The 26,384-nt window shown below is 39.9% G+C and overlaps 2 protein-coding genes across 3 annotated transcripts in view; one reads left to right on the top strand and one right to left on the bottom strand.

Moving 5' to 3' along the window:
- Nucleotides 1-26,384, top strand: part of dock1 (dedicator of cytokinesis 1) — a 280,761-nt gene that overhangs the window by 122,424 nt on the left and 131,953 nt on the right. The gene's annotated exons all lie outside the window — the stretch shown is intronic.
- Nucleotides 1-26,384, bottom strand: part of insyn2a (inhibitory synaptic factor 2A) — a 49,477-nt gene that overhangs the window by 7,550 nt on the left and 15,543 nt on the right. The window contains exons 2-3 of the mRNA XM_022669080.2: nt 20,928-22,128; nt 12,530-12,601 (exon numbers count right to left, since the gene is read on the bottom strand). Coding sequence (XP_022524801.2) covers nt 12,530-12,601; nt 20,928-22,123 — 1,268 coding nt within the window. The 5' untranslated portion in view covers nt 22,124-22,128. The remainder of the gene's footprint in view (nt 1-12,529; nt 12,602-20,927; nt 22,129-26,384) is intronic.

Genomic DNA, 26,384 nt, shown 5'->3' with positions numbered 1-26,384 from the left:
TCTCACACACTTATACACAAGAGCACCCCGGCATCCACCAGCTTCACGCCGGTTTCTGTGGTAACCAGCAGGCTGTGTGAAGAGCAGGGCTGTGTGTGTTGTGTGATGGTGTTTCTGCAGTGCTGTACTGTAGCTCTCCTCCATTTAGCTCAGGGCTAAAGGAATTTACATGCCTGTGTGTGAAGAAGCTACACACCAGGACCAGTGTTTCATCAGTGTTCTCACACACTTGCGCTCTCTCACATCACTTGTATTTCACACTTGTTTTCTCTGACTTATTCCAGAGCTGCTGTTTCACTGAGAACAGGAGAAGAATTTCAATCACAAGTTTCAACCGGTTCCATCATTAGGAGATCTGTTTCTGAGCCACAATCTAAAAATCTTCACCTGATTTTTTTTTAATCTTTATCCAGAATTTAACGGCAGAAGCCTGGATTTGAGACAACGTCTGTAATAATTAGAAATGTTCATAGTTAAACTCCTAGTTAAGTGGATCAGCTCCACTGCTTTGAGATCTATTTGTGTCTCTTTAGGGATCTTTAGAGAATTGTGTCCTTGTTGTGTCCTTGTTGCAGCTCTACTGCAGTCCACAAGCCAAAATATGCAAACATATTACTTTTGATTGGCTAACAGCATTGCGAGGCAGAGAGACGGACAACAGTTAGAACAGTTTTAAAATAAAGACATTTTTACACTAATAACACTCCTGCTAAGTGCAGGTTAGCCTAAACCGACCTAGTCTTAGGGTCTCTGTAAAACACCAAATACACCGGAGATCCTATTTAAACCTATAGTTACACACAGAGGCAGGTAGTCCAGGTCCAATGTAAAAATCCACCAGCAAAACCCAAGGGGTGGATTTTTACTTTCTGGACCTGGACTATCTGCTTCTGTGTGTAACTATAGGTTTAAATAGGATCTCCGGTGGATTTGGTGGTTTACCTAGTGTAAATAGAACTGTTCTAAACATACATCTACCTATCTCAATTGTACTTGGCTGGTGGTGTTTTTCCTCCATAGACTAATTCTAACCATTTGTTTCTTAGCTCTGAATTACTGGGTAAAGTATATAAACACTGATGTGTTATTCAGACAAATAACACAGGAATGAACTGCATGTTGTTCCTAGCGCTGTTAGTTATCTCCTATCTGACAAGACGGCGTCTCTGCCCGTCACGGGTTGACATAGACACGGTGCTTTTCCTTATAGACTCGTTTTTTTCTGAATATTTTCTTTTACTAGCTGCTGCAGACAATGAGAGAGTTTGAGGAAGAGTTTCATCATGTGCAGCATCATAAACAACTCAGAGAGACCCACTGTATTTTAGAACCTTTAAAGATTATTCTATTAATCCACCAGTTGTGAGAAAAGAACAGCAGAAGCTTGAGTTTGCATTGCAGTCTTGAACCTGCTCTCCTCCAGCCCTCAAACTAAAATTGCTGAAGACTCCTCACCCTTCATTCAGTCTGATTTAGACTCTGATCATCATGTTTCCTGCAGAAATGTTCCTGATAATATAAATCCACGCTAAGGTTTCCTGATTAAGTGCTTAAAGTCTCTGGGGCTGAGGGTTCGCTTAAAGAAAAACGCAGAGGTTTAATCTGAAGTCCTCCAATCGTGTCTTTGTGTTCTCTGTATGGTTTCCCAGTGGATTGGTAAATTAGGGAGTGCGGAACTCCAGGAAGATCAAATTAACAGTTGTCCTTCTCCTCCTCATCTGCCTTTAATGTTCTGTTCTTTTCAGGTCCGTATAAAGCGTAACACATTACGCATTCAAACCATGGAGGGATAGAGTGAGGCGGAGTGATGGGGTGAAAATGAGATCAAGAGATGAATAATGATGGGAAAGTGAGAGGAGGAAGAGTAATGAAAGAGGAATAGAGGAAGAGGGAAGATGACACACATGGGCTGCTGGGGTGCCATCCTTTTCAGAGTTTGTCAGATTGATGTAGAGTCCCGCTTACGAATATCTCCATAACTGATTTGTCAAACATGATTATAATGAATTGATGAGGAGATATAAGCCATTATATGTGACATTAGTGAGTGTTAGTTTTATTACATATTAAACCCAATGCTTTACTTGGGGAGTTAAACTGTAGGGCTTGGAGAATGAAACTGAAACACCTGTCATCATTTTAGTTCGGGATTTTAGGTTTCATGGCTAAATTGGAGCAGCCTGGTGTTCAATCTTCATTAATTGCACATTGCACCAGTAAGAGCAGAGTGTGAAGGCTCAATTAGCAGGGTAAGAGCACAGTTCTGCTCTAAATACTGCAATGCACACAACATTATGGGGGACATACCAGAGTTCAAAAGAGGACAAATTGTTGGTGCACGTCTTGCTGGAGCATCTGTGACCAAGACAGCCAGTCTTTGTGATGCATCAAGAGCTACGGTATCCAGGGTAATGTCAGCATACCACCAAGAAGGACCAACCACATCCAACAGGATTAACTGTGGACGCTGTAAGAGGAAGCTGTCTGAAAGGGATGTTCGTGTGCTAACCCGGATTGTATCCAAAAAACATAAAACCACGGCTGATCAAATCACGCAGAATGTGAACCTCAACTCTCCTGTTTCCACCAGAACTGTCCGTCACCACAATCAATTATTGTGCTCTAAAACCAGGTGTTTCAGTTTCATTGTCCATCTCATGTACATGTGCAATACTGTTGAGGTACTACAGAGAATACTTGAAACTACAAGAATGTAAAGTGCTGCAGTTCTAAAAGAAACAAAAGGAAACTCTTTAGATTTTAAGAAAATTTGTTCAAAAACTAATACATTGGTAGACTGTTGAACAGACAATCTGTCCAACATTAGACATCTAAACATAATGAAATCTTGAATTTTTAGACTCGTTTGGTGTTCTAGTGAAAATATTGATCTGAAATGAACAGGGACTAGAGTAGAGATTAATAGTTGAGTTATATAATCATCAACCAAGTGACAAAGAACTCAGATTAGTGAAAGTGATCTGAAGGCATCTGCTATACTTGCTAATGTCTGTTCTAATGAGACTAATATAAGAAAAAAACACAAGAGAAAAATAACGCTGTTAGTGGGATAATGGGAGGTTGCCAAATGTGAATAAACTGATGTATTATGCTGCATTGTTTTTCTATAAAGCTAAAAAAATGATTATTACCACCTACCATCTAGTGCTGTGATGTTTAGTGAATTATTTTGATTAATCAAATTAATGTTTTCACATGATTTTCAAAAATGTTGTATTGGAAATTGTATATCTTTACATATAAAACCTGAGAGAGGATTTTAGATCGTTTCAGTAGATAGACTTGTTCTTCTGTTAAAAACCGAACAATCCTTTCATACTGTGCATTTTTCCTAAATTAAAATATAATTGTTTTATTTGCATTTTGCTCATTATAAAGCCTCTAGTAAGGTTAAATAGAGCTGTTGCCGCACAGTTTTGACTTGAAAATTAATTTTGCTTATTTGATGTCTGTAATTATGAGGTTTGTTAATATTTTGTCACCTATAAATCTATAAATCTTAAACAAGAAATAGAAAACTTTTCTTGAGTTTTGTGAGGATATAAAAGTGTTAAAATTGTTATTAAGAATCGCTTAAATAAATTAGAAGAATATCTGTATACAAATTTTTGGCCAACATTGCCAAGCCCTATGATCATGTAAAACCTGAATCTGTTAAACATGGTGGTGGGAGTATAACTGTATGGGGCTGCTTGGCTCTCTCAGAGCCAGACCAGTTTACACTGTTTAAGCATAAACACTGATAGACCAAGGAATTCAAAGGTGTACAGTGTTGTAAAGTAAAGCTATAAAATTGTAAAGTGTTCTGTGCAAAAGATTAGGCCAAAAAAAAACTATTGCATTAGTGCATTTTTTTTTTGCTCAGCAGCTACAGAAAGCGTTCACTGGATATTTCTCGTACGTTTTCCTTTAGTGACCTTCATGGTTTAAACCTTTAGTTCCTGTTAAATGTTTTATTTTTGTGCAATATTTTGTATGAAGTTAAAACAGCTGTAACTAAAGCCTTACGACAAACAAACGGACACAAACACACACAAATACACACAAATACACTGTTTAAAGAGGCTGATAGGTTCTCATTTCAGCTCTACAGTTTCTACAACACGTTCTGCTGGAGTGACAGTTAATATATGACATAAATTATATGATACAAGTGCCTTGATTTCCAGCTTTCTAAACACACACTCACGCGCTCTCTCACACTCGCACTCTCTCTCACACACGCGCGCACACTCACACACTCACCACCCAAAGGATTTATGTGCTCTTATGAGGAGTGCTGTCGTAGAACTGAATGTAATTACACAGCAGTTAATCCACTTCCTCTCTGAACGGAGCGGCTGAATTTGATTCAGTCTCTCGCTGAAAGTCTACATTCTGCCTCACCTTTTTAGAGGATTGCTGCAGTCAGGTTGCCATGTTCTATCTAAAGCACGGCTCCACTCGCTCGCTCTTCATGCATTGATTTGGTTCTTTTGGACGGGAGGTTTGCTCCATAGCCGTGTGAAGTCCTGCCAAACTCATTCTGCTAAAGGTTTATCCCCTTTACCCGTACGCTCGTCTATATATTCACTGTATAAACACACACACACACACACACACACACACACACACACACACACACACACTCTTTCGATGTTTCCTCAGTCCAGGCCACTCTGTTTCAGTCTAGATAAGATTATACGGCTGGCCCGCTGACTTCCACTCTGCTGAGTGCGTTCCTAATTCAATACAGTGCCATCTCCTCCATTGTAAACAGTAATCTTCCTCAAATTGATAATTATGCAGAGTTGATCTGTGAGCCCACGTCTCTTTGTTAGCTTTTCCTCGGAGTTGATGCCGTTTATACTCGGTTAGCTCGTCTCAGAATTAACCTTTATTACTTGTTGATTAAAGCTTTAGTAGGAAATTGCTGCAATTGACAGTGGAGTGCTAAGCGTTGCATTAACGACAGCTTTTCAATAACGGCTCCTCTGAAAAGTGTGTGAGAGATTTTGTGAGAGAACCGAGAGAGAGACCAAGCTCCCGCTCTCGGCTCTCGGCTTGCTTCTTCATGGCCGGGGCTTTTAAATATGTTGTAAAAATGAAACTGCAGGCCGTTCTGTTTCAAGCAGGAACTGCTCTGATTGAAAACGAAGGTCAGAGCAGAGATTTCTGGCTAAACTGTGGCAGATAAAATCATAAACTCACTGCCCTCCTAGAGTCAAACATCTCACAGCTAATGCAGCCAAGGAAATATTCCTGAAAATTGAGCTTTTTGGATGGTCTGCAGCGTTTACGTTACGCCTTTTAGCACACTCTAAAATCACTATAGCGGTCCTGAGGCGACTGTAGCAGAGTTTCAGCAGTTCCTGATTGAAGCGCTAATGTTTTATTCACCGCTGATCCTGCAGAGCGCCGTTTAGATGAAAGCAATCAGACAGCTGTACTTACTATTCCTCTCACACCACACCCTAACACAACACACCAAACACACACACACATACACACACACACACCACAACACACCAAACACACACAACACAACACACACACCTCAACACAATACACACACCTAGGGTTGCAGCGGTAACCGGTTTCACGGTATACCATGGTATTAAAATCCACGGTTATCATACCGTGTGTGTTTGCTTATTACCGGTAAAACGCAAGCCAGCGCATGCGCAACTCTGCTCCGCTTCAGCTCCTCAGCACACAGCGGTGAGAACAGCAGAAAGTGCATCAGACTAAACCAATCTCCGTCCGCCTACAAAAAGGCTAAACTAAAATCATCAGTGTGGGACTATTTCGGATACCCGCCGAACGCATCCGAGGCTGGTTATCCGTTTTTGTGATCAATGTGGCCATAAAGTCACAGCTAAAGGTGAACATACGTCAAACCTGTTCTCCCATCTCCGAGAACACCATCCCGCTGTGCAGCGCAAAGTATGTGTTTAGTTTATAATTTTAATCTGAACCTAAATAAAGCCTCTTTGTAGTCGTGCACAACCCATGCGGTAAGCGCCCGCAAAAGCGCTGAGTTATCCGAAATTTGGGCACGCAGGTACAGGCGTGAAGTGCATGCTACGATGGATTCACGTGTCCGTGTAAAGGTCCTGGCCAGACTGGATGTGAAAGACGGCATTCATTTACATGCGTTCATTTTCAAATTCTGACGCGCCTGTTTTTCATATGTTAAAACCAGACTCGCTGTGAAAGCCTTAAAATAGAAATCTCTATTGTGAGGATCATGTCAGAAATAAATCCCCTCTTTCTGCAGTATCTGGTTATATACCAACTTGGCAGTAAAACGGACGTTTACAACAGTTGTTTATCAGACACTGACCCAGTCTCAGTTCATCAGATATTAAATAATTTAAACTTAAATAATTGTACTGAATATTTTAAATACAGGATCTTTACTTCTTAGAGTACATGTAATGTGTATAACGTGTGTGTATGTGTGTGTATATATATATATATATATATATATATATATATATATATATATATATATAATATCTATATTTACATATATATATATATATATATATATATATATATATATATTTTTTTTTTTTTTTATATATATATATACACTCTTAATGCCCTTAAGAGTAGTGCAAAAACCTGGTTTCCTTCACCTAATGGTGTACACCTTTTTTTTTTTTTAAGGAGACATTAAAATTATAATTGTTCCAGGTTTCTACAATAAATAGTTAATTGAACAAAAAAACCTTTGTTGTAATTTCTTTAAGGGTCAGTTTAATAATATATGTAAAAACTGTGATACCGTGATAACCGTGATACCACGGTATTTTCTGAGACGGTTATCATACCGTGAAAATCTCATACCGTTGCAACCCTACACACACCACACTCCGTATGTGTGCTTTCTTGTATATGTGTGTATTGAGTGTGTATTTATTCTTGTATACGTGTGTTTTTGTGTGTTTTTGTGTGTGTGTGTGTGTTTTTGTGTATGTGTGTGTTTTTGTGTATGTGTGTGTGTTTTTGTGTATGTGTGTGTGTTTTTGTGTATGTGTGTGTGTTTTTGTGTATGTGTGTTCTTGTATGTGTGTATTCTTGTGTATGTGTTTTCTTGTGTGTGTGTATGTGTGTGTTGTGTTTGTGTGTATATGTCTGTATTGTTGTGTATGTATTTGTGTGTATATATGTGTAAATATGTGTGTGTTCTGGTGTATTTGTGTATTGTTGTGTGTATGTGTGTGTTCTGGTGTGAATAGCTGGTTTGTGTGTATATGTGTATATGTGTGTATTTGTGTATATACGTGTGTGTATATGTGTGTATATATGTGTGTATTCTGGTGTGAATATCTTGTTTGTGTGTGGTTATTTGTGCGGATGCTGGCAGTGTGTGTGTATTTGTGTATTGTTGTGTGTATGTGTGTGTGTGTGTGTGTGTGTGTTCTGGTGTGAATAGCTTGTTTGTGTGTGCGGATGCTGGCAGTGTGTGTGTTTTTTGTAGTGCAGTGTGATGGTGATGATGTTGTGTGAATAAAAGGCAGAAATAGACGTGGTAGAAAAGCGTGAAACTCGTCCGTCTCTCACTAAAAACCTGCTGAGTTAATTCTCTATTTATAAACAGTGTCCTCGATGTTTTCAGACTTAATTTTCTGTTGGCTCTTTACGCTGGTTTCTGTTTGTCTCCCGGCCTTGAGAAGTCTGCTGGGTTTGGAGACGATGAGAAGGTAAATTATGTCTCTCAGCTCCGGGAGGAAGTTTCACAGAGCAGGTTCTCTTGGTAAACTTGAGAACAGAAGCTCAAAATGAGGAGCTTTTCTATTTGTTGTGTGTTTTTGGCTGACTGAGAAGTTCTGCTGTGTGGAATTCCTTCAGGTATTGTGGGAGGCTGTAGGCAGATTCCTCTGCTCTGTGCATTAGAACTCACTCACTCACCTGTACGTTTATTTCTGTATTATCTCTGCTTTTATATAGTTAATCAGTCTTCTGACTGCAGACAAAATTCAGCTGACCTGAAAGACCTGAAGCTGAAGCGTTTGTTGGAAGCTGGTTTCAGATGGTTGTAGCTCGTCTTTGGTGGTCCGTGTGGTTGGAAATCTGGTTATCTAAACAGAAACAGCCTATACTGCCCATGTTTTTCAGCCAGCTTGGTCTTAATGGACATGCTGGTTGACCACTGCCAGCGGTGACACAGTGTAACCTGTGTTATATTTGAGCAGTATTTGGCGGTAAAACTCAACTGGATGCTAGTTCTGTATCTCTCAGCTTGTCCAGAAATGCATGTGTAAAGCATGTCTTTTAAAAGTTGCTTAAAGCAGAAATGACACTTTCTGACTGTACGGAGTCCCAGAAACAGGAAACACAATTTCTAGTTTAATAATTCTTTCAGCCACAGTTACTTAAATCTTAATTTTAATTCTGCTTTGAATAAAAAGGCCAAACGCCATGTTTGTTCCTATATCCATTAGCCATAAATGGTTAGTGAAGTCCATGTTTGTATCTTCTAAGCTACAGTCCTGGTATAATTTTTAAATGAGAATGAAGCTGATTTGTTAAGAGTTCTGTCATATCGAGCAAAAGAAAATATCATCTGGATATCTCCAGATGTTGAAACCTTCTTTCATTGAAAATAAGAACTCACTTTTAAAAGTAAAACAAACTCAAAAATTCTGTATAATGTATTCATCAGTCTGGAAAACACTACACGATCTGTGATTCTTTATATTTTATTTTTTGTCTTCTATTTATTTAAGTTAATATAGTGAATATATGTGAATCTTTCTCTGACTTTACTTAAAACTTGTTCTGATAAAAATTAATGTCCGTAAAATTTAATAAAGGTGGTGTAGTGTGATCAGTACAATCATACTGAGGTTGTGTAGGTTGTGTAATGTACATAATTCTAGTGTGTATATCTATATCGTATAGTGTGTGTGTGTGTGTGTGTGTGTGTGTCCTGAGGCTGAGCATCTGCTCTCTGATTCATATGCATCAGATGCAGCATGGCTGATGTTCTATTTAGTGAGTCCTGATGAAAGCAAACAAACTCCTCGTCTCTTTTCTGAAGCGTCTCTACCGGGAACACGGGTAGGCAATCACCGGAGTACACACACACATATATATATATATATATATATATATATATATATATATATATATATATATATATATATATATATATATATATATATACCGGCCCTCTCTCCATCATTAGATAGACTCATATACCCTAAATCAATAACTCAACCCTGAATTATATTGCTTATCATGGTCAGAAGCTGGTAAACACTAATTGGAGTCTGATAATTTGACCTCTGTGTGGAATCAATAAACTCCACAAGGGATCGTATGAAATCAAATTGTGCGTTTATCTCAGCACTGATGAATAATGAGAGTTCTTTGAGAGATGGTACGTGAAACTAACAAACCATGATCCTCAAACGCTCCTTTTCCTTCTTCAAAAGAAAATCAGAACCAAGACAGAACCAAAAATACAGAATAATAATGAATCAAATCGAAATTCCACAAACTGTTACATCAAAAAACAACAAAAAAAAACTAAAAACTAAAAAAAAAAAACAACAACTAAAATTTTCTTTTTCAAAAAGGCATACTAGGACATTTTTTATGCATCTCTACTGATGTGTGTAATTTTTATGTTTTTTATCCACTTGTTTGTAAAGGTTTGCTTCTGATTTTTTTCAGCCTTTTACGCTGTAGCACTTTGAGATTTCTTTGAGAGAACTCACAACTCTGCAAACAATTAAGGCTATGTTCACACTACCAGGCTGAAGTGACACAAATCTGATTTTTTTGCTCAATGTGGCTCAGATCTGATTTTTTAATGGCTGTGTGAACATGTCAGATTTAATTATTTAAATATTTATCTCTTGCTCTTTATTTGAGGCAAAATTAAACTGGTTGTAAATACAGCTCTGGAAAAAAAAAAGACTTTAAAATGATGAGTTTCTTTGATTTTCCCAAATTGAAAACCTCTGGAATATAATCAAGAGGAAGATGGATGATCACAAACCATCAAACCACCAAACTGAACTGCTTGAATTTTTGCACCAGGAGTAAAGCAGCATAAAGTTATCCAAAAGCAGTGTGTTAGACTGGTGGAGGAGAACATGATGCCAAGATGCATGCAATTAAAACTGTGATTAAAAACCAGGAATTATTCCACCAAATATTGATTTCTGAACTCTTTTTCGGACAATATTTTTGTGTGTAATTTGGGAGAAATGTTGTCTAGTTTATAGAATAAAACAACAATGTTCATTTTACTCAAACATAAACCTATAAATAGCAAAATCAGAGAAACTGATTCAGAAACTGAATTGCTCTCTTCATTTTTTTCAGAGCTGTATGTATTTTAAACCAAAGTACAGCATTTTACATCCCAGCAAAAGCCACTAACATACTACATCATTTATATGTTAAACAACATCTTAAATTAAATGCTACAAGTAAATACTGATCATTGAAAGTTGTATACTTAAGCGTCTGAGCCCTGTTTTATTTACTAAGTCTGTGAATTCGGCTCTCTCCAGTATGTGTGCGCTCTGTCTAGACTCGTACAGTTATTCTTCCTTTAATTAGTTGATTAAAAAGACAGCAAATTATACATTTAGTTTTTCATATGCCAGAAGCATCAGCACACAGCATTAAATGACTATAATAACCAGTCAGAGTGATTAGGGACATGTGTTGTGTGTGTGTTGAGAAGAATGAGCTTAAATTCCTTTAGTTATAGAAATATTTAGTTCTTGTTTTGCATGATCATTCCAGCCATGATCAGTCCCTCCAGACAGAGCTGACTCCACTTCCCATCAGCCCACAGTTCACCTGAAATCACCCTGAACCCAGCCGCGGTCAGGAGATGTCATTAGCTTTGGTCCGTTATGCACTGAACTGCTTAGAACCCAACTCTCAGTTCTCCACTCACTCACTTACTAAAGCTTGAATTGGGTCTGATGATCTAATCTGAGCCTTCCCCTGGTTCTGAACCAGAGCTGACCCAACGTTCCTGATACAAAACCCTCCAAAATCCTGTTTAAAATCCAAATCCACCCACCACACGCCGAATAAACCGCCTGTAGAGCTACCTGAGTGACCGGCATCTTCAGGTCAATGATAAACACAACAGTAATAACACTAAATTATGGCCCAATTATGAGCTATCCAATTCCATTAAGTTTAAACGGCACTTTAACAAATGTATTAATCAATTAAAGCCATCGAACTGCATCCGGAGAGCTTTTAGTCTGAATAAACTTTACATAATGAGTTGATTTCTGCCTGCCTAGGTGGACCTTAATGACGACAACATGAAAACGTAATCAGTCTAGTTCTGTTTCAAGTCAGAGGAGTCAGAGTTTCTTCAGGATCTCTTTTAGACTAACTAAAATAAAAAGGCAGTTTTTTCGTCTGCAGGGCTAAAAGGATTGTGTGGACCAATTTAAGTGCTTATGTTTTGATTTTCTATTAGCTATGCTAATGGAAAGAATGAACTCTGAATTATTGCCCCTAATTCAGAGTTAATAAGATTGCTAACTTATGTAAGCATGCTAACTTCCAAAGCTGATCACACTAACCAGGTTTTCACACAGTCTATAGAGCTTTGTCCCTCATAGCTTCCCCAGATTCAACTTGTTTATACAGGGCTTGTCCAGCGTCGGCATACCATGAAAGAATGAAGTTGCACTTATATAACTCTTTCCGAGACAACCAAGGACTTTCTACATTCAATCACTTACTGAGACACTTATTCAGCCAATTGCGCACAGCATACTCTCAACCGGAAACAACTGTTCACTAGAAGGACTGCATCGTCCATTTTAGAGACAATTTAGAGTCTCTGGAGGAAAAGACCCCAGTTCTGGGATGCAATTAACCACTAAACGACAATGCAGATCATGTTAATAACACGGCCGTGCAAAGTTGCACGCATCACATTTTGGACCCCTGTTCTATGCATAATGATTTGTTAAATAATGTCAAACTCCGAAATGGAGTTTTATGGTCTCATAAAACATTACTACAGTGTCCATATTGCAACATTGCTACAGGCTTCATCCAACATCGCTACCGTTCCATTAGCACATCCCAGCTCACTTAATAGAAACAACCAAGTCCTTTACGAGATAGGGTCACATAAAACATTAAAAGTGTCAAGTTTAATGCCACAGTACATTTTTCACACAAAGACCAAATAGCACAGACTACACGCCACAAATGCCAAACGAATACCAAATAAAAAAAGAGCTAATGTCTTCTGTACTGTAAAGATATAGAATCAAGGTCTTGCAACACAAAAGCTAATGCAAGTTTGGAGCCAAGCAGCAGATCCCCTCTGTTCTATGACCGAATTTACGGTTAGCTAACTGTGTTGATTAAACCAGACTCTGTGCTGAATTGTGTCTCTGTGTGGAAAAGTTCAATTGTAACTCGACCCAAAATCATTTGGCCCTGCAGTAGAGAAGAGATAAAAAACAGAACAGTTCTCTGATAGATAGAAAAAGAAAGAGAAAGAGAAACGGACCTGTAAATGATGCACGCACTGTTCCGGCACGTGTCGCAGTTGGCCGTGTCCTGCCCGGTTCGATAGGAGAGCCTGAAGGAGATAAAAAGGGAAGACGATCATTAAAGCTTCCGGTTATCCCCTCCACCCCCACTCCGCTCGAGGAACCAATCACCAGCCACGTCAGTCCTCATTAACAGCTCATGATAGCGCTGTTAGCACATGCTCAGTAGTAGCCATGCAGGACTGACTGAGTGTGTTTATACAGCTCTGAAAACAAAATAAGAGAGCACTTAAAAATGATGAGTTTCTTTAATTTTACCAAACTAAAAACCTCTGGAATATAATCAAGAGGAAGATGGATGATCACAAACCATCAAACCACCAGCTGAACTGCTTGAATTTTTGCACCAGGAGTAAAGCAGCATAAAGTTATCCAAAAGCAGTGTGTAAGACTGGTGGAGGAGAACATGATGCCAAGATGCATGAAAAAAACTGTGATTAAAAACCAGGATTATTCCACCAAGTATTAATTTCTTGTTTTCTTTGCATTACTTGAGGTCTGAAAGCTCTGCATCTTCTTCTTCTTTTATTTGGAATATTTGGAACAATGTTCATTTTACACAAACATAAACCTATAAATCCCCAAACCAGAGTACTGATTCAGAAAATGTAGTGCTCTCTTCATTTTTCCAGAGCTAATTTTTGGATATACAGTATAATGTAGGCATGGTTAAACATACATTGATTCTGATTCTACTGCTGGTCATACATTCATTGCGTCACTGATACTCTAATAGCTTGAAACGTTAGCGCTTAGCTTCCACTCATCATATGAAGGTTATTGAGGTTCGGTAAAGTGATTGTGACGGAGTGCTCTAATACTCAGGTGATCTTCGCTTTTCTCAGTTCTGATGACAGTTTATAGTTTATTTATCTTTATATTTAATGTATATATTTTACACACAGAGCTATATATCGCTCTGTATTCACTCTGATTTCTGTGGCTGGTGCCAAATGTTTGTGTAAGACCTGCCGTCTGCAGTGTGTTCTATGTGGGAGTGTGAGAGTACTGAGCATGCTCTCTTCACTTATACTCCTACATTATGTTAGCAGGGCCAGCTCGCACTAATGGCCATTAAGAGTAAATATGCCTGCTTTGGTTTGCTGGCCCTCGTTCCCTTTTATACGTTACAGTGTGTGGAGACGTGGATGTTCTGAACCTGCAAAAACAGAACTGTGAAAAGAAGGGAAAAGGCTTTAAAATAAAATGTGCTCTAACCCGATGGTTTCCTGCCCTGGTCCTGCAGATTTTAGTGTTTACCCTGCTCCAAACACATCTGATCCAGCTAATAGGCAATTGGCCAGTATTTTAAACACACTATTTAGTGTTCTAGTGTGCATTTTAGGACATATCCTGTTTTAGAGGTCATGGCTATCTTCACTTTCTACAGTAATAAACTCACTTTTAATAAAAGTGCACTGTTTTTAACACTCTCTTTAATGTTCTAGTGTTACGGACACAGCCCCTGTTTTTAGAAAGCATGGCCTTTTTCATTACTACATTAATGAGCATACGTCTAATGACTAGCTGTACACTAGTTTTTTTAATGAACAGTTAAATGGGACACAGCCCCTGTTTTAGAGAGCGTGACCATCTTCACTTACTACAGTTAATAAGCACACTTCTAATGGCAGTGCAATGGTTTTATCACACTCTTTAGTGTGGTAATGTTGGGACACATCCCCTGTTTTTAAAGGCTGTGTCCTTTATTTACTACACTAATGAACACGCATCTATTGACGTTTTACTGTTTTAAACACTAGCGGTTTGGGCAGTGCAGTGGTTTTAGGACACTGGTAGTGTGGTAGTTTGTGGTTTGGGACACATCCCCTCTTTTCAGAGGGCGTAGCCTTCTTCACTTGCTAAACTAATGGACACGTCAAACAGCGGTTTACTTTTTTATGCAGACTCGTTACTTAATGAGCGGTTTGGGACACAGCCCCTGTTTTACAGGGTGTAGCCTTCTTCATTTACTTCAGTTAAAAAATACACTTTAAATGGAAAAGCACTGTTTTTAACACACTCTTTAGTGTCGTAGTGTGCGGTTTGGGACACAGCCTGTTTTCTAAAGACAAGGCTATTTTTGTGGTGCTAATTGACAATTTTATCATCAATGACTATGATTACATAAACACATCACCTAACACGCCTTACTCAATAATGCAAAGCATGCAAATCATGGTGGATGTAGCTATATATTTATATATATATTGATTGGTGATTGGTGAATCGGCTCCTTTGCCCTTTGGAAATTCCACCTCTAAATTCCTTGACCTCCACATGCAGCCTGAATCTGGGATTAATTCTGCAGCTGAGACGACTCTTTACTTTCCTCCCTCCTTCTCTGTTTGTTTTTTGTTTTTCCTCTCTGTCTCTTCTTGTCGTTTGCTTTTCCTAAATCTTCCTGGTTAAGTGGCAGTAATATCCAGCCTGTTTCAGCTGACTGTTCTTAAGTGTCAGGCTGAGGCCGACTCTGCCGTTAACTATCTAACTCCAGTGCTGTTGAGTCCTGCTCCCCCCCGCAGTGTCCCGCCGCTGCCGCTCGAAAGGTCAAACTGCAGAACCCGTCCTCGCGCAGAGGGACAGCGGAGGCCATTTCTCCTCTAATGACTGGAGGTGATGTGGTGTTTGCTGATGCATGGGGTTTAGGGGAAGCTAGTTTCCAGTGGCTAATGGGGACAGTGATGTATAGCGGTGCTGCAGCGGTGCTCAGGGGAGAGCAGCAGGGTGACGGGGAGGCGAAGTCCAGTCTGACACCGAGACAAACTCCCCTGATACAGATTATTCCCTGATCCACACCTATCCGGATATCTGGATATTTTTTAAATTGTCTGTGTTTTAACAGAGTTTTAGTTTTTTTTGTGTTTTCGTGTGGGCAGACAAACACACCCTCACTTAATAATAACTTTCATTATCACACCATTAATTATCCATATTTAAAAGTTGCTATCACATTTGTAAATACTAATGAACGCATTGTTGTATTGGCAACATGAACTGCAATTGATGAACATTTACCTGGTTTAAAATTTGTATTTACTAGTGATTTGTTAATGTTCAAATTCTATTGAGAAAATTATTTGTATTAGCATTTCTAAATATGAATATCAATGCTGATAAATAAGTTTCACGTGTGAGCTTTTGTTAATATTCACATCTGATGAAATACTGCTTTGTTCACATCTACTGATCATTAGTTAAAAATATATTTTTAATATATTAACAATTACAAATATTTTAACATTTTTTTTCACTTTCTGATGTTTAACGTAGGGAGAGTTTACTATTTAAATGTTTATGGAATGTTTTTGTGTTCTTGAATGCATGCAGAGACTTTCAGAAATGCTGCTGGTGAGGGGAAAAATAAATAAATTAGTAAAAATAATTGTGCAAATTATTCACAGTTTGTTATGGCTACTTCGCCTGCGCTTATGTCCACAGCGAGGGGGACACTCTGACTCTCCTCTGCTATCAGAACATGGTGTAAGCTGATTGGCTCTTTTTGTTGAAGGATGTGACTTTGTCCATAAATGTATCCCATTCATACAGCAGTCAGTGGCCTGAGCCCAACTTAATAATAAGGTTGCTCATTTATACCTAATTTAACTTAAACGCACAACTCGGATGTTCCTGAATCTCTTCCATGTGCACAGGTGTATAATAATAAAAGCAGCAGCTCGGCATGCTGGGATTACCTCTACAAACATTAGTGAAAGAACGGGTCTCAGGAGTTCAGTGAACTCCTGCACTGTGGTACAGTGATAGGATGCAGTACCTGTGCAACAAATCCTCACTACTAAATATTCCACAGCCAACTGTCAGTGATATTATAACGCAGCTCAAATCCGTCCTAAACCTCACATCGCTTTACAAACACAGGCATGCAGGTGAGCGTACAATACTGTTAATCTGCTCTGTGTAACATCATCTATTGTTAAATTAGCCACCTGTATAAATTTAAAATAGAAGTGTGCTCCTGCCGTTTCAGTGGCACCTGTAGAAATGCGGTGGCGTGTTTACGGTTCTGTACGGCTCAGAGCATGATGTGCTTTATGCTTCTCCCAAAACCACAGTCCTCCCCAGTGAACTCTGTGTGAACTGTAGCGTGAGTATTTCCATGCAGTGCTAAGCATGGAGAATGGATCTCTGTACAGCACAACATCAGTAACGTAACCGCCGTAATTACGAGCATGTTCCACCTATAGCCTGTGGCCGTCGCTTGTTTGTTGAGCGAGTGACATTTCTGCGAGTGTGGAATGAAACTAATGCTCCATGTCCGCTCTGGTATTAGCTTTTCTGCACTGCTTGCAAGAAAATCAGATTAGCTCAGGCTGAGACTCAGAAAATTGAAAACATCCAGTGCCCTCAGAATATGCAGTATATCAAAAGATGCTTTAAGTGTTTTCTGCGCGTAAGTCCTGAGCATGAAGTGCTCCTGGTGCGTGTGGTGAGGAAATCAGCTTTACCGCTCTGTTACCGGAGGCTCGTCTCTGCAGAAATGGGCTTAAATCACTTTAACTCAGACTAGAACACTGTGCTTTACATTTTAGTTATTTAGATTTTACTTTTAATAGATTTTTTTAAAAAGTTTTTACTAGGGGTCCGAGTACTGATTATTGGTTTACAGTTTACTGTAGCATGTGTTAAATATCAGGTTATCAATATCAAGGTTTGAATCTATTTGGTTAGAATTTAGTTCTTTTTAACTAAAATCTGTGTCTGTATTAAATTTTAATTTAACATATAAAGGAGAAATCTGTTGCGAAATGTTCTTGGGTTGTAGTAAAACATGATGACGAGTGACCTCTGTTCTTCCTTAAAAATGAGTCGCTGAGAGCTTTTAAAGTTTTATTAGACAATATAATTTATTTATACACACAGTACCTTCAGTCACTGAGAGGCAAGTTTATAAGATTATAAATTTACAAGATTATAGGTTTTTGCCATTTGTTGTACAGCATGGTGTTTATCGTTCCCATTTTTTAAAATTATATATAAATTGTAAATTGTCATTGGTAAAACTGCCTATATTATTATTTTTTGTTCAATTTAAAGACTATCCCTTATCATTGTTGTTCTTTTTTGCCTTTTAATTTGTGCCTTATTTTTGTATGCAAAGCATCTTGAAGAATTTTAAAAAGCCCTATATAAATAAAATCTTCTTCTTCTTATTTTTATTCTTGTTCTTATTCTTAAATTATTTCAACTTAGGATTTCTGGGAAGTATTAAATATAGCACATTTATCAATAATAAAGGCATAAACTTCGGCTTTACTGTTTGTTGTGCATCTTAGCTAAATGACAATAGAGTAAGTTCATGGCTCAGCTGACTTTAACATGAGCATTAACAAAAAGCTCAGCCTCCTCCACCTCCTGCTTCCTGTTTGTGGGTGACATAACACTAAGCACTGTTTCACATTAAAAGTCCTCGCTAAATTCCGTGCTCTGCGTTTTACAAATAATTAAATGATTCCTCGAGATACAGAAAATTAATCGGTCAATTTTTTTTTTTTAAATCGAGTAACTCTATTTACCCCTACATATAACACTATTTTCACATATTTCTGAAAATGTGTTTCTAGGTCATATGAGGTGTAACCTGACCTAACCCTAAACCGAGCATTTGGATTTTGAGTGCGTCAGTAGCCTATAATTTTTTGGGCTCTAATTGTCTTTTGGGTACATAAATTAGTGCTGTAGTTCTGCAGGGTAATTAGTGTGGTTTTTAATCACTATCGTGGCTCACTGCCAGTGTGAAAAGGGTCTCCTTTCATCCCCACAGCGCTAAAATAAGAGTGCACACTCATGTCTGTCTGTCTCGCCGTCCCTCTCCGCCTCACTTTATACTCCCATAACCTCGCACACTCTTAAATGATAGATGCTATCTTTTAATAGCACCTCTGTTCTCTAAAGTGTGAAGAAGCAGGCCCTACAATGGGCTAATTCCTCTCCGGAGACGTTAATGTCCTGCAGTTTTTGTGCGCGATCGTTTAAGCGCTGCGTCACGGACAGTTAGCGAGCTGCATGTTAAATACGCCGCGGCGTTTTTTAAAGCATAGTAAGTAAAGTATGATTTATGACTTCTGTCACTGAGGGGGAATCGGGCGTTTCACCCGCCGCTCGCTCGCTCGTCTGATTGTGGCAATAAGGAGATTAGACCATTACGCATGCAAATAAGCATGATTTCAGCTCATGAAGATTGAGAAGACAGACAGGATTTTATTTATTTATTTATTTAATCGCTCGGATGAACACCTCCTGGGCTGCAGAGCAAGAAGTTTTTTAATATGCTGCGTTCGCCTCTTTCAAACGTGCGTTTAAAGCTTGATTTATTTTAAAGTTAAATTGCAATCACTTCTTTTCTTAGTAGAAGGATGTCTAACTTTTTTCTTTTCCAATATTCTCCTTTACTTTTTTCTTACAAGTTATTTTTTGGCAACAGCTCAATTTGCTTGGATAACCCCTTAGATGATCAAATGTCTTAAACTACCGATTTATTAAAAGGTTTTATTTGACTAAAAAATTAACAAAGGATAGAATCCAGGTAAAATTTGTGAAACATATAGGATCGGTTTTAGTGATCTCTAGGCAAGGCATCAGCTGTGCACTGTGCAGCTTGATTTAGGGCGTGTCGGTGTGCCTTTGCTATCGCAACGACGTGAAAAGTACACAAAATGCACAAAAGTCATGTACTAATTCTTTTAATTAATCATAGGTGTGGTTAATAATAATTTTGGGCTTAACGTGAAATAATAATCCAATCAGAGTGTCTTTCTGTTGCTCATCATTCTCTTTAAGAGTAGATCAGGTGAGCTCTGACTTTGGTGGATTGCTATTGTAACGGTGCAGCTACCTGGACGTGTTCAACAAACTCTTCTCAGCAGAGGAAACTGAGCTGCTGGTTGACGCTGTGAAGGAGCTCCAGCAGCTCATTTACGGGAACAGCAATGTTATTTTATTTAATATTCTGTTTATTGTTGATGTAAAAGTTGGATGTACGCATGCTGAGTATCTGTGTAGTTAAGATAGTAATGAACGTCTGACTTTTGACTGTTGTCAGGGTTCAAATCAGTCACTGAAGCACTTGTGTTTTCTGCTGCCATGATAGCGACACTTCAAAATTGTACCTGAACACACCTTGTTTCCAGAGTACTAACGTAGATATATTCCTGAACTATTTCCTCTATTTTAACAGACTGTTGGCGGGGTGTAAGATAGCAATGAACATCACAATGCACTTTGCTTAAGGTGTAAGATAGGACCTTAGGTAACGGTGAAACAGCCAAAACGAAAATTGTCCTCCTTGGAAAATATTAGAACTCTCGTCATCACATTGGATAACGATTACACTGACAAGCCATGCTTGTCACAAGATAACACCTCACAACATATGCAGGTGTGGTAGTTCTCAACCCATCCTTTGAGGTAAAACTAGATGATAATTTTACTGTGATTTTTGACATTTCATCTACGTTGGTTTAAGTTAGAAATTGTGGAGCGTATATGTTTTAAGAAAATTTAACTTTTCTAAGAAAACACAGGAAAAAAAAATAAGATTTTATATCGGTTTATCTTGACTTGAACTTGAGGAAGGAATGCACGTCTAAGAAGAATATTTTTCTGAAAACCCTTTCTGAAAATCCGTCCCCTGGTTTTCAGAAGCAGAGCTGTTATGCAGCAGTATTTAAATATCGCTCTGAACATTTAAGACAATCATGAAAAAGAAGAAGAAGAAGAAAAATCTGAACACTCCCTCTAAGGTTTCAGAGCACTCTGAGGCTGTTTGAGTTTCTAAATCCATGATAAACTTTGCATTTCTCTGTGGCTGCTTGAAGGTTCTTTAAAAAAGGTTGACTCCCTCAGTAATGTCACCTTCTGTGTAAGAGGAGAAGGTTTCTCTGGTGGCATGGTCTCATAGCGTGGGTCACTGATCTGTAAGAGTTTAATTGAGTGAGATGATGGTTCTTGGCGTGCTCATCCAGACTGTCTGATACAGAGACATTATGAGAATATAAAAATTTCATTCCTCATCTTGTAGGTTTGTTGTGCTTTGTGTGTGGAAGTGAAAGAAACTTTGGTTTGGAGTTGAAAATTGATGCATGCATGCAGTTTGTTGTTTTATAAGACTGTCCATATATAAGCGTAGCATTTTCTGTGTTACCACAACCCAAGTCCATTTCAACCAGACGTATCCTTTAACTGAGACTCTGTACTTTGTTTAGCTTTGTTTGTTTTTTCTGCAAGTTTAATCAGTTCGGTAGATCTAGTTAGTTTATGGTCAGAAAGCTAACATTAGTGTAGTTATTAGACATGTTGGACTCAACTCTCCAAACAGCTCACTCTTTCATCTCTTACCCTTCTCTGTGCGCCTCTCCTTTCTCCAGCTCCTGAATGACTCCGAGCAGCACTTTGATGGTTTCCTGGCTTGAGCTGATCATACTCTCCATGGCTTGCAGCTGTGCTTTTACGTCCCTGTCCTGATTGACAGGCACTATCTGCTTGCAGGACTCGCTGTCCCCTTGCACGGTCCCCGTCGATGTCCCCGTCACGCCCTCGCACGCAGGTGCCGGCACGGCGATGGGTGCTGTGGAGGCAGGGGCCACCACGTCCGCCTCCTCCATGGCCCGCAGGGGCCGGGCAGAGATCATTCCGGCATGGCACTGCGCCTGCGTGGTGCAGCCGGTCCTGGGCAGCGTCTGCGATTGCAGGCCGTTGAGCTGCAGAGCCTTTTTGCGCTTGCTGCGTGCCGACGGGCTCTCCAGGCACTCCACCTGCGTGAGGGAGTTCCAGGCGATTGGGCCAGTCACCTTGGAGCTGGCGTCCGGCAACGCCCTGCTACCTCCATCCTCAGAGTTCAACAGCTGCCGCTTCCCTGAGCGGTCAAGCGACTCAGAGTCCCTCTGGAAGCTTTTGCGATGTTTACTCCTCACTGCACAGATCTGGTAATCCGATTGGTCCACCCCTGACTCCACAGGACAAGGCAACAGTGTCCTTTCTGTGCACTCTGCAGTGTTCGCGTGGTGCTCGATGGTGGCTATGCACTCGTTAGTGTGCATTAATGCTTTAGTTTTTTTCATGACGGTGTGAGGTGGTGCCCCCTCTTTACCAGTCTCGCCCGCTTTTGCCCGTTTAACATCAATAACAAATCCATTATCCTGGTCTTTGTAGCTCTCCACTGTGGCTGCGTGCTTCACGGTATGGCCTTTCTTTCTCTCCAGTGGGAAAGTCTGGTAGCGCTTCCTCAGATCTGGAGAAGTCTGAACTCCCGTACTTTTGGTCACGTTGGGGATGGACCTCCGTGCAGGGACGGTCATGTACTTGCGGTAAGCCACTTTATAAGAGACGGACTTAGCTCCTCCTCGCTCCGCAGCCGCCTGCTCGCTCTGCGCCTCGCAGATGTCCTTGAAGCGTACCTGCAAGGCTTTGTTGCGCTTGCGCACCTGCCGGCTCGCGTCCGATGGACCTTTCACCTCCAGGGCCATGGAAGGTGCCGTCTCGGAGTCCGACTCAGAGTTGGTGAGCATGCACTTCCCAACCTCTTTGCTCACCATGGTTCCTGCCAACAGAAACGACAGAGAATGGCAATTAATCATGTGTCATATCCACCATGCGCTTTACAGCGTTTTACAGCTGCATCAGTTTCCTGCCAACAGCAGCTCGCAAAACCGTCACCGGCCCGTCTGCACGAACCTTCCATCACCCTCTCCAAGAGCTCATCTCACTTACAGTAATATTAATGATATCAATCTCAGAAGTGTTGTCTTAGCCTGTGACTTGTTTGTCATTGACTGTTAATTGCATCTCTTAATCTTGCTGCTCTCCTGAAGCGCTCACTTGCGCTGGGAGAATGATGATAGGAGTCCTGCTGCCACTACCTGAGGCCCTGCTACTCCTCATACATCATAAGGAGTTTTGGGAGGTGGGGAGGGTTACTTTACGGATGATTCAGCAGCTGTATCCTAGCAGACTCTCCTTGAACTGGCTGCTCTCATTTCCTTAGTCAGATATCCCTCTATATGGGAATAAACGTGGTTTTAAACAGAATAGAGTCATTAAGAGATATATACAGTATTTATTTTACTTTATTTTATTTTATTTTTTTTTACTTTGCCAAAGGTGAAGAGTGACATTCAAGGCAAGCTCTGTACTCTTCTTTTGGGACATTTGGGACAGTTGAGGAGGACACAAACAAACTGATTGTTCTCTAAAGGCCAATTTATACTTCTGCGTTGAACCTACGTCACAGCCTATGCCACAGCTCGATACGCACCTCTCTGAAAATGTAACTACGTGTTACGCAATGCAGACAGCTGCAGCTGTGATTAGTTGGCTGGGCCTCTCTTACCCTCCCACATATTCCCACGCTGATACGCGCACACAGAAGTATAAACGTGCTCCGCTGCATAGCGCCCTCTCGCTGGATACGTGTAGACTATGGCGTAGATTCAACACAGAAGTGTAAATTGGTCTTAAGCTAATTTATAGATTAATATACTTTATATTAGTAATTTCCCTGTTAGTTTAGACCTCTGCTGCTTCAAAGACGAGGTTTTATTCAGCTGCATTCTTAAGGACCAACAGGATGGACATTTTAAATACTCTGCACACCTATTGGATTATGTCCATTACCCTTCACTCACTCATTTAATAAAGCCTCGGAGGAAGGGAAGCAGGGACAGCGGGATGTGGTAAATGACTAGTGACAGCACCTCGGTGTCTTCCGGCCCTAGGTTTTATCAGATCAGTCTCATCTACTGATATCATTAACAGCCTGTAGCCCTCAGCGCAGACAGAGATGTGGAGGATGGATACACTCTGCCGTTAACAAGCTCAGACTTGCTTACACGGCCAGCTTCATCCAGACAGGTGATAAAAGAGCACCCAGACGAGTCTTTTGAATGATCTCAAATCTTCTTGCTCTTCTTTGACCATTGATCATATTGACTGTTTTCTTTTCAGAATCGTTTGAGAATCATCTCACTCTATTCCACACTGTAAAGGGATGTATAAGTCACCGTGCTCCATCACCTGCAGCAGTTTTAGAATGTATGAATTCAGACATAACCAACTTAGTAATTGTGTGATTAGGGGTGGAACTGTAACTGTAAATCTAAAGGTATTTGTTCCTTTCTCTTATGATACTTTTTTCTCTAATTTTTTATCCTATTTTCTCCTAAACAACTCAACCCACTCATAACGACTCCCCCTATCATTAGTGATGCTCAAACACCAGAAGGGTTAAGAAGACCAGCCCACGCCTCCTCCGACACATTTGAAGTCAGACTCCGCCTCTTTTTTTTGAGCCGCTGCTGATGCTGTAGCATTGCCGAGTAGCATCACAGCGCTAACTGTGAGTAAGTCACTGTAAGACTGTAAGTCACTGTAAGACTGTAAGTCTTCAGTCAGTGCCTCAGAAAGGTTAAATTTTTAGGGTCACAGGGTTTCTTCCTTCCTTTGCTATAAAAATGCATTTCTAGCTGAGAAAAAGCTTCACTATTGTCCTCAGGGTAATGCTAGACCTCACTGCCTTTTCCGGTGATGCATGCATCAAACCCAACCTGCTAATACCCAGCTTGATAGTGTTCAATCATTTTTGCAGTACGAGCCGCTTTTATTATTTTGGTGCAGAGTGCAATGGAGGAGATTTGAGTTTAATAAGATGGAAAAGGATGTAATGGAATACAGAGGTGTTGGGTGGTTTTTATTTTTTATTTTTTCTGACCCTGTCTGGCATTAGGCCTGATGCTTAGGGATGTTCAGTGATGTTCAGGTCCACTTATGGCCTTGTACTGAAACACCACTTCTGTAGAACTTGACCTTGTGATTTTGTAGATCAGTAGTGCGAAACTCTGAAGTGTAAAAGTTCTAGAGGGTTAAATTCCTTCACGGTTTGGTGATTTTCTAGCTGAGGGTGTGCCTGAGTAAGACTACTTTTAAACTTGGCTAGAGACCATCCCTCCAGGACTGGACTTCAACCATGCATCAGAGTTTTAGACCCATAGACCCATATCAGTGTAACTCGCCTGCTGCTTCCTTGTGTTCTCTCTGCTGTTACAGATTATCTATTCTGACAATTTGCATCTCTAGAACTTGACCTTTTGGCTTTTTGGCCAGGGGTACAGAACTCTAGTCCTGTAGGGCCAGATTATTATTATGAGTGCACAGTTTGGTGCCTGAGTAGGGCAACTTCCAAACTTTAATGCAAAACACCCCTTATAAACTGGATTTGTGCGTCCAAGTTGGTGTCAAATCAGAGTACCTGCTGTTTCTCTTTAGACTCTTTGCTCTTGCAGATGATCTCCAGGGTTCTACCTGTGGTTTCTGCCTAATTTTGTCCAAACCACTGATTTTATCAAGTGTGTTTTCACACCAGCACTATTTGGTTTGTTAAACTTGACTCTGGTTGGTTTGTACTCTTGTGATTGCACTCTGGTTTGGAACAAAACATTCACACCAAGACCTGCTATGTGCAGCTGTATATGTTCGCTGTTCACGGACGAGAAACTCTGTGTACTACGCGGACATCACGTTGATGAGAGCATTATGGTTTATTTCTGCATATTTTTGGATGTTTAGGTTTGTGCCTGTGTGAAAACAAACCAAACAAAGAGGGAAACGCAACAAATAAACAAACTCATCACCTGATTCAGACTAAAGAAACCTCCAGAACTACAGATGTAAAAATGCCCTCAGAGTAGAGTTCCCTGGTGTCCGATTCAAGCTTACACACAGTGTTTGATCGTTTCCATTTATCTACCTGTAGAAACTGCATCCCTCTGCTGCTTCCATCCTTCCTTCCACCCAGACAGATCAGATGACTGTGTGCACACGGCCAATTGAGTCAGTTTGCATACAGCTCTCACACTTTTCATCTTTTTCACCATCTCCTTTTCCTAATTCGGACGTCCACTGCTGCCAAATAAGTGAAGTAAACTGACCCACAAACCATTCGTCTGAGACTCGTACATCACAACTTTCTACCCCACACTTCTCTCTCTCTCTCTCTCTCTCTCTCTCTCTCTCTCTTTCTTTCTCTCAGTCCAGATCTCTCCCAGTCACACTTCCTCTCCTAACGAACAGGACCACTCATCTCATTCCCTCTCCTCTAAGCAAAAAAAAAAGAGCATTTGATGTACGACTGTCGTCTACTTCCAGAGTTGATGGAATCCCCTGATGATTAATGTTTGAGAAGCTCTTGGTTTTATTACTCTCGGCTCTTTTTATAGCCTCCCTGCTTCCTTCTCTCTCTCTCTCTCTCTCTCTCTCTTTTCCCTGGACTTCAGGGTTCCTCTATATAGATCTCACTGGTGGCTCTACTCTTCACACAGATGCCAGAGGGGCGGAGTAAAGCTCTAACTGTGCCACTCCCACGTTTATAGTGATCACTTCATTCCTCTTCCTGTTTGGTCTTAACCTCGTTCTCTCTCTCGTTTTTATTTCTTTCTCTTTTATAAGAAGTCTTTCTATTGTCCTTTCATCTTGATTGTATTAATTTTGGCATCTTAATACAGTCTTAATGCATTTTAATACACCAATTTTCAGATGTTTATGACCAGTGTCGTTCAGCACATTTCTAACTCTTGATCTAAACTATTTTAGGTTTAATATCAACTGTTTTATTAATTTGTTGACAGTAATTTAAAGTAATGAAATCTTCCTCTCACTCTGATAGGACACTTTTTTGCATATTACAATAGATGTCAGTTTTATGTGTTTCAAAACAGACAAACAAACAAACAAACACGTTGCACTCTAGTGTCTAGTGGCAGACTTTAACTTTTGGTTAAAATTAAACATGAGGTTGCTGTCAAA

Source organism: Astyanax mexicanus, chromosome 15 (assembly GCF_023375975.1).
Source record: "Astyanax mexicanus isolate ESR-SI-001 chromosome 15, AstMex3_surface, whole genome shotgun sequence".
Lineage (NCBI taxonomy): Eukaryota > Metazoa > Chordata > Actinopteri > Characiformes > Acestrorhamphidae > Astyanax > Astyanax mexicanus.
This window is presented reverse-complemented; position numbering and strand designations above follow the sequence as displayed.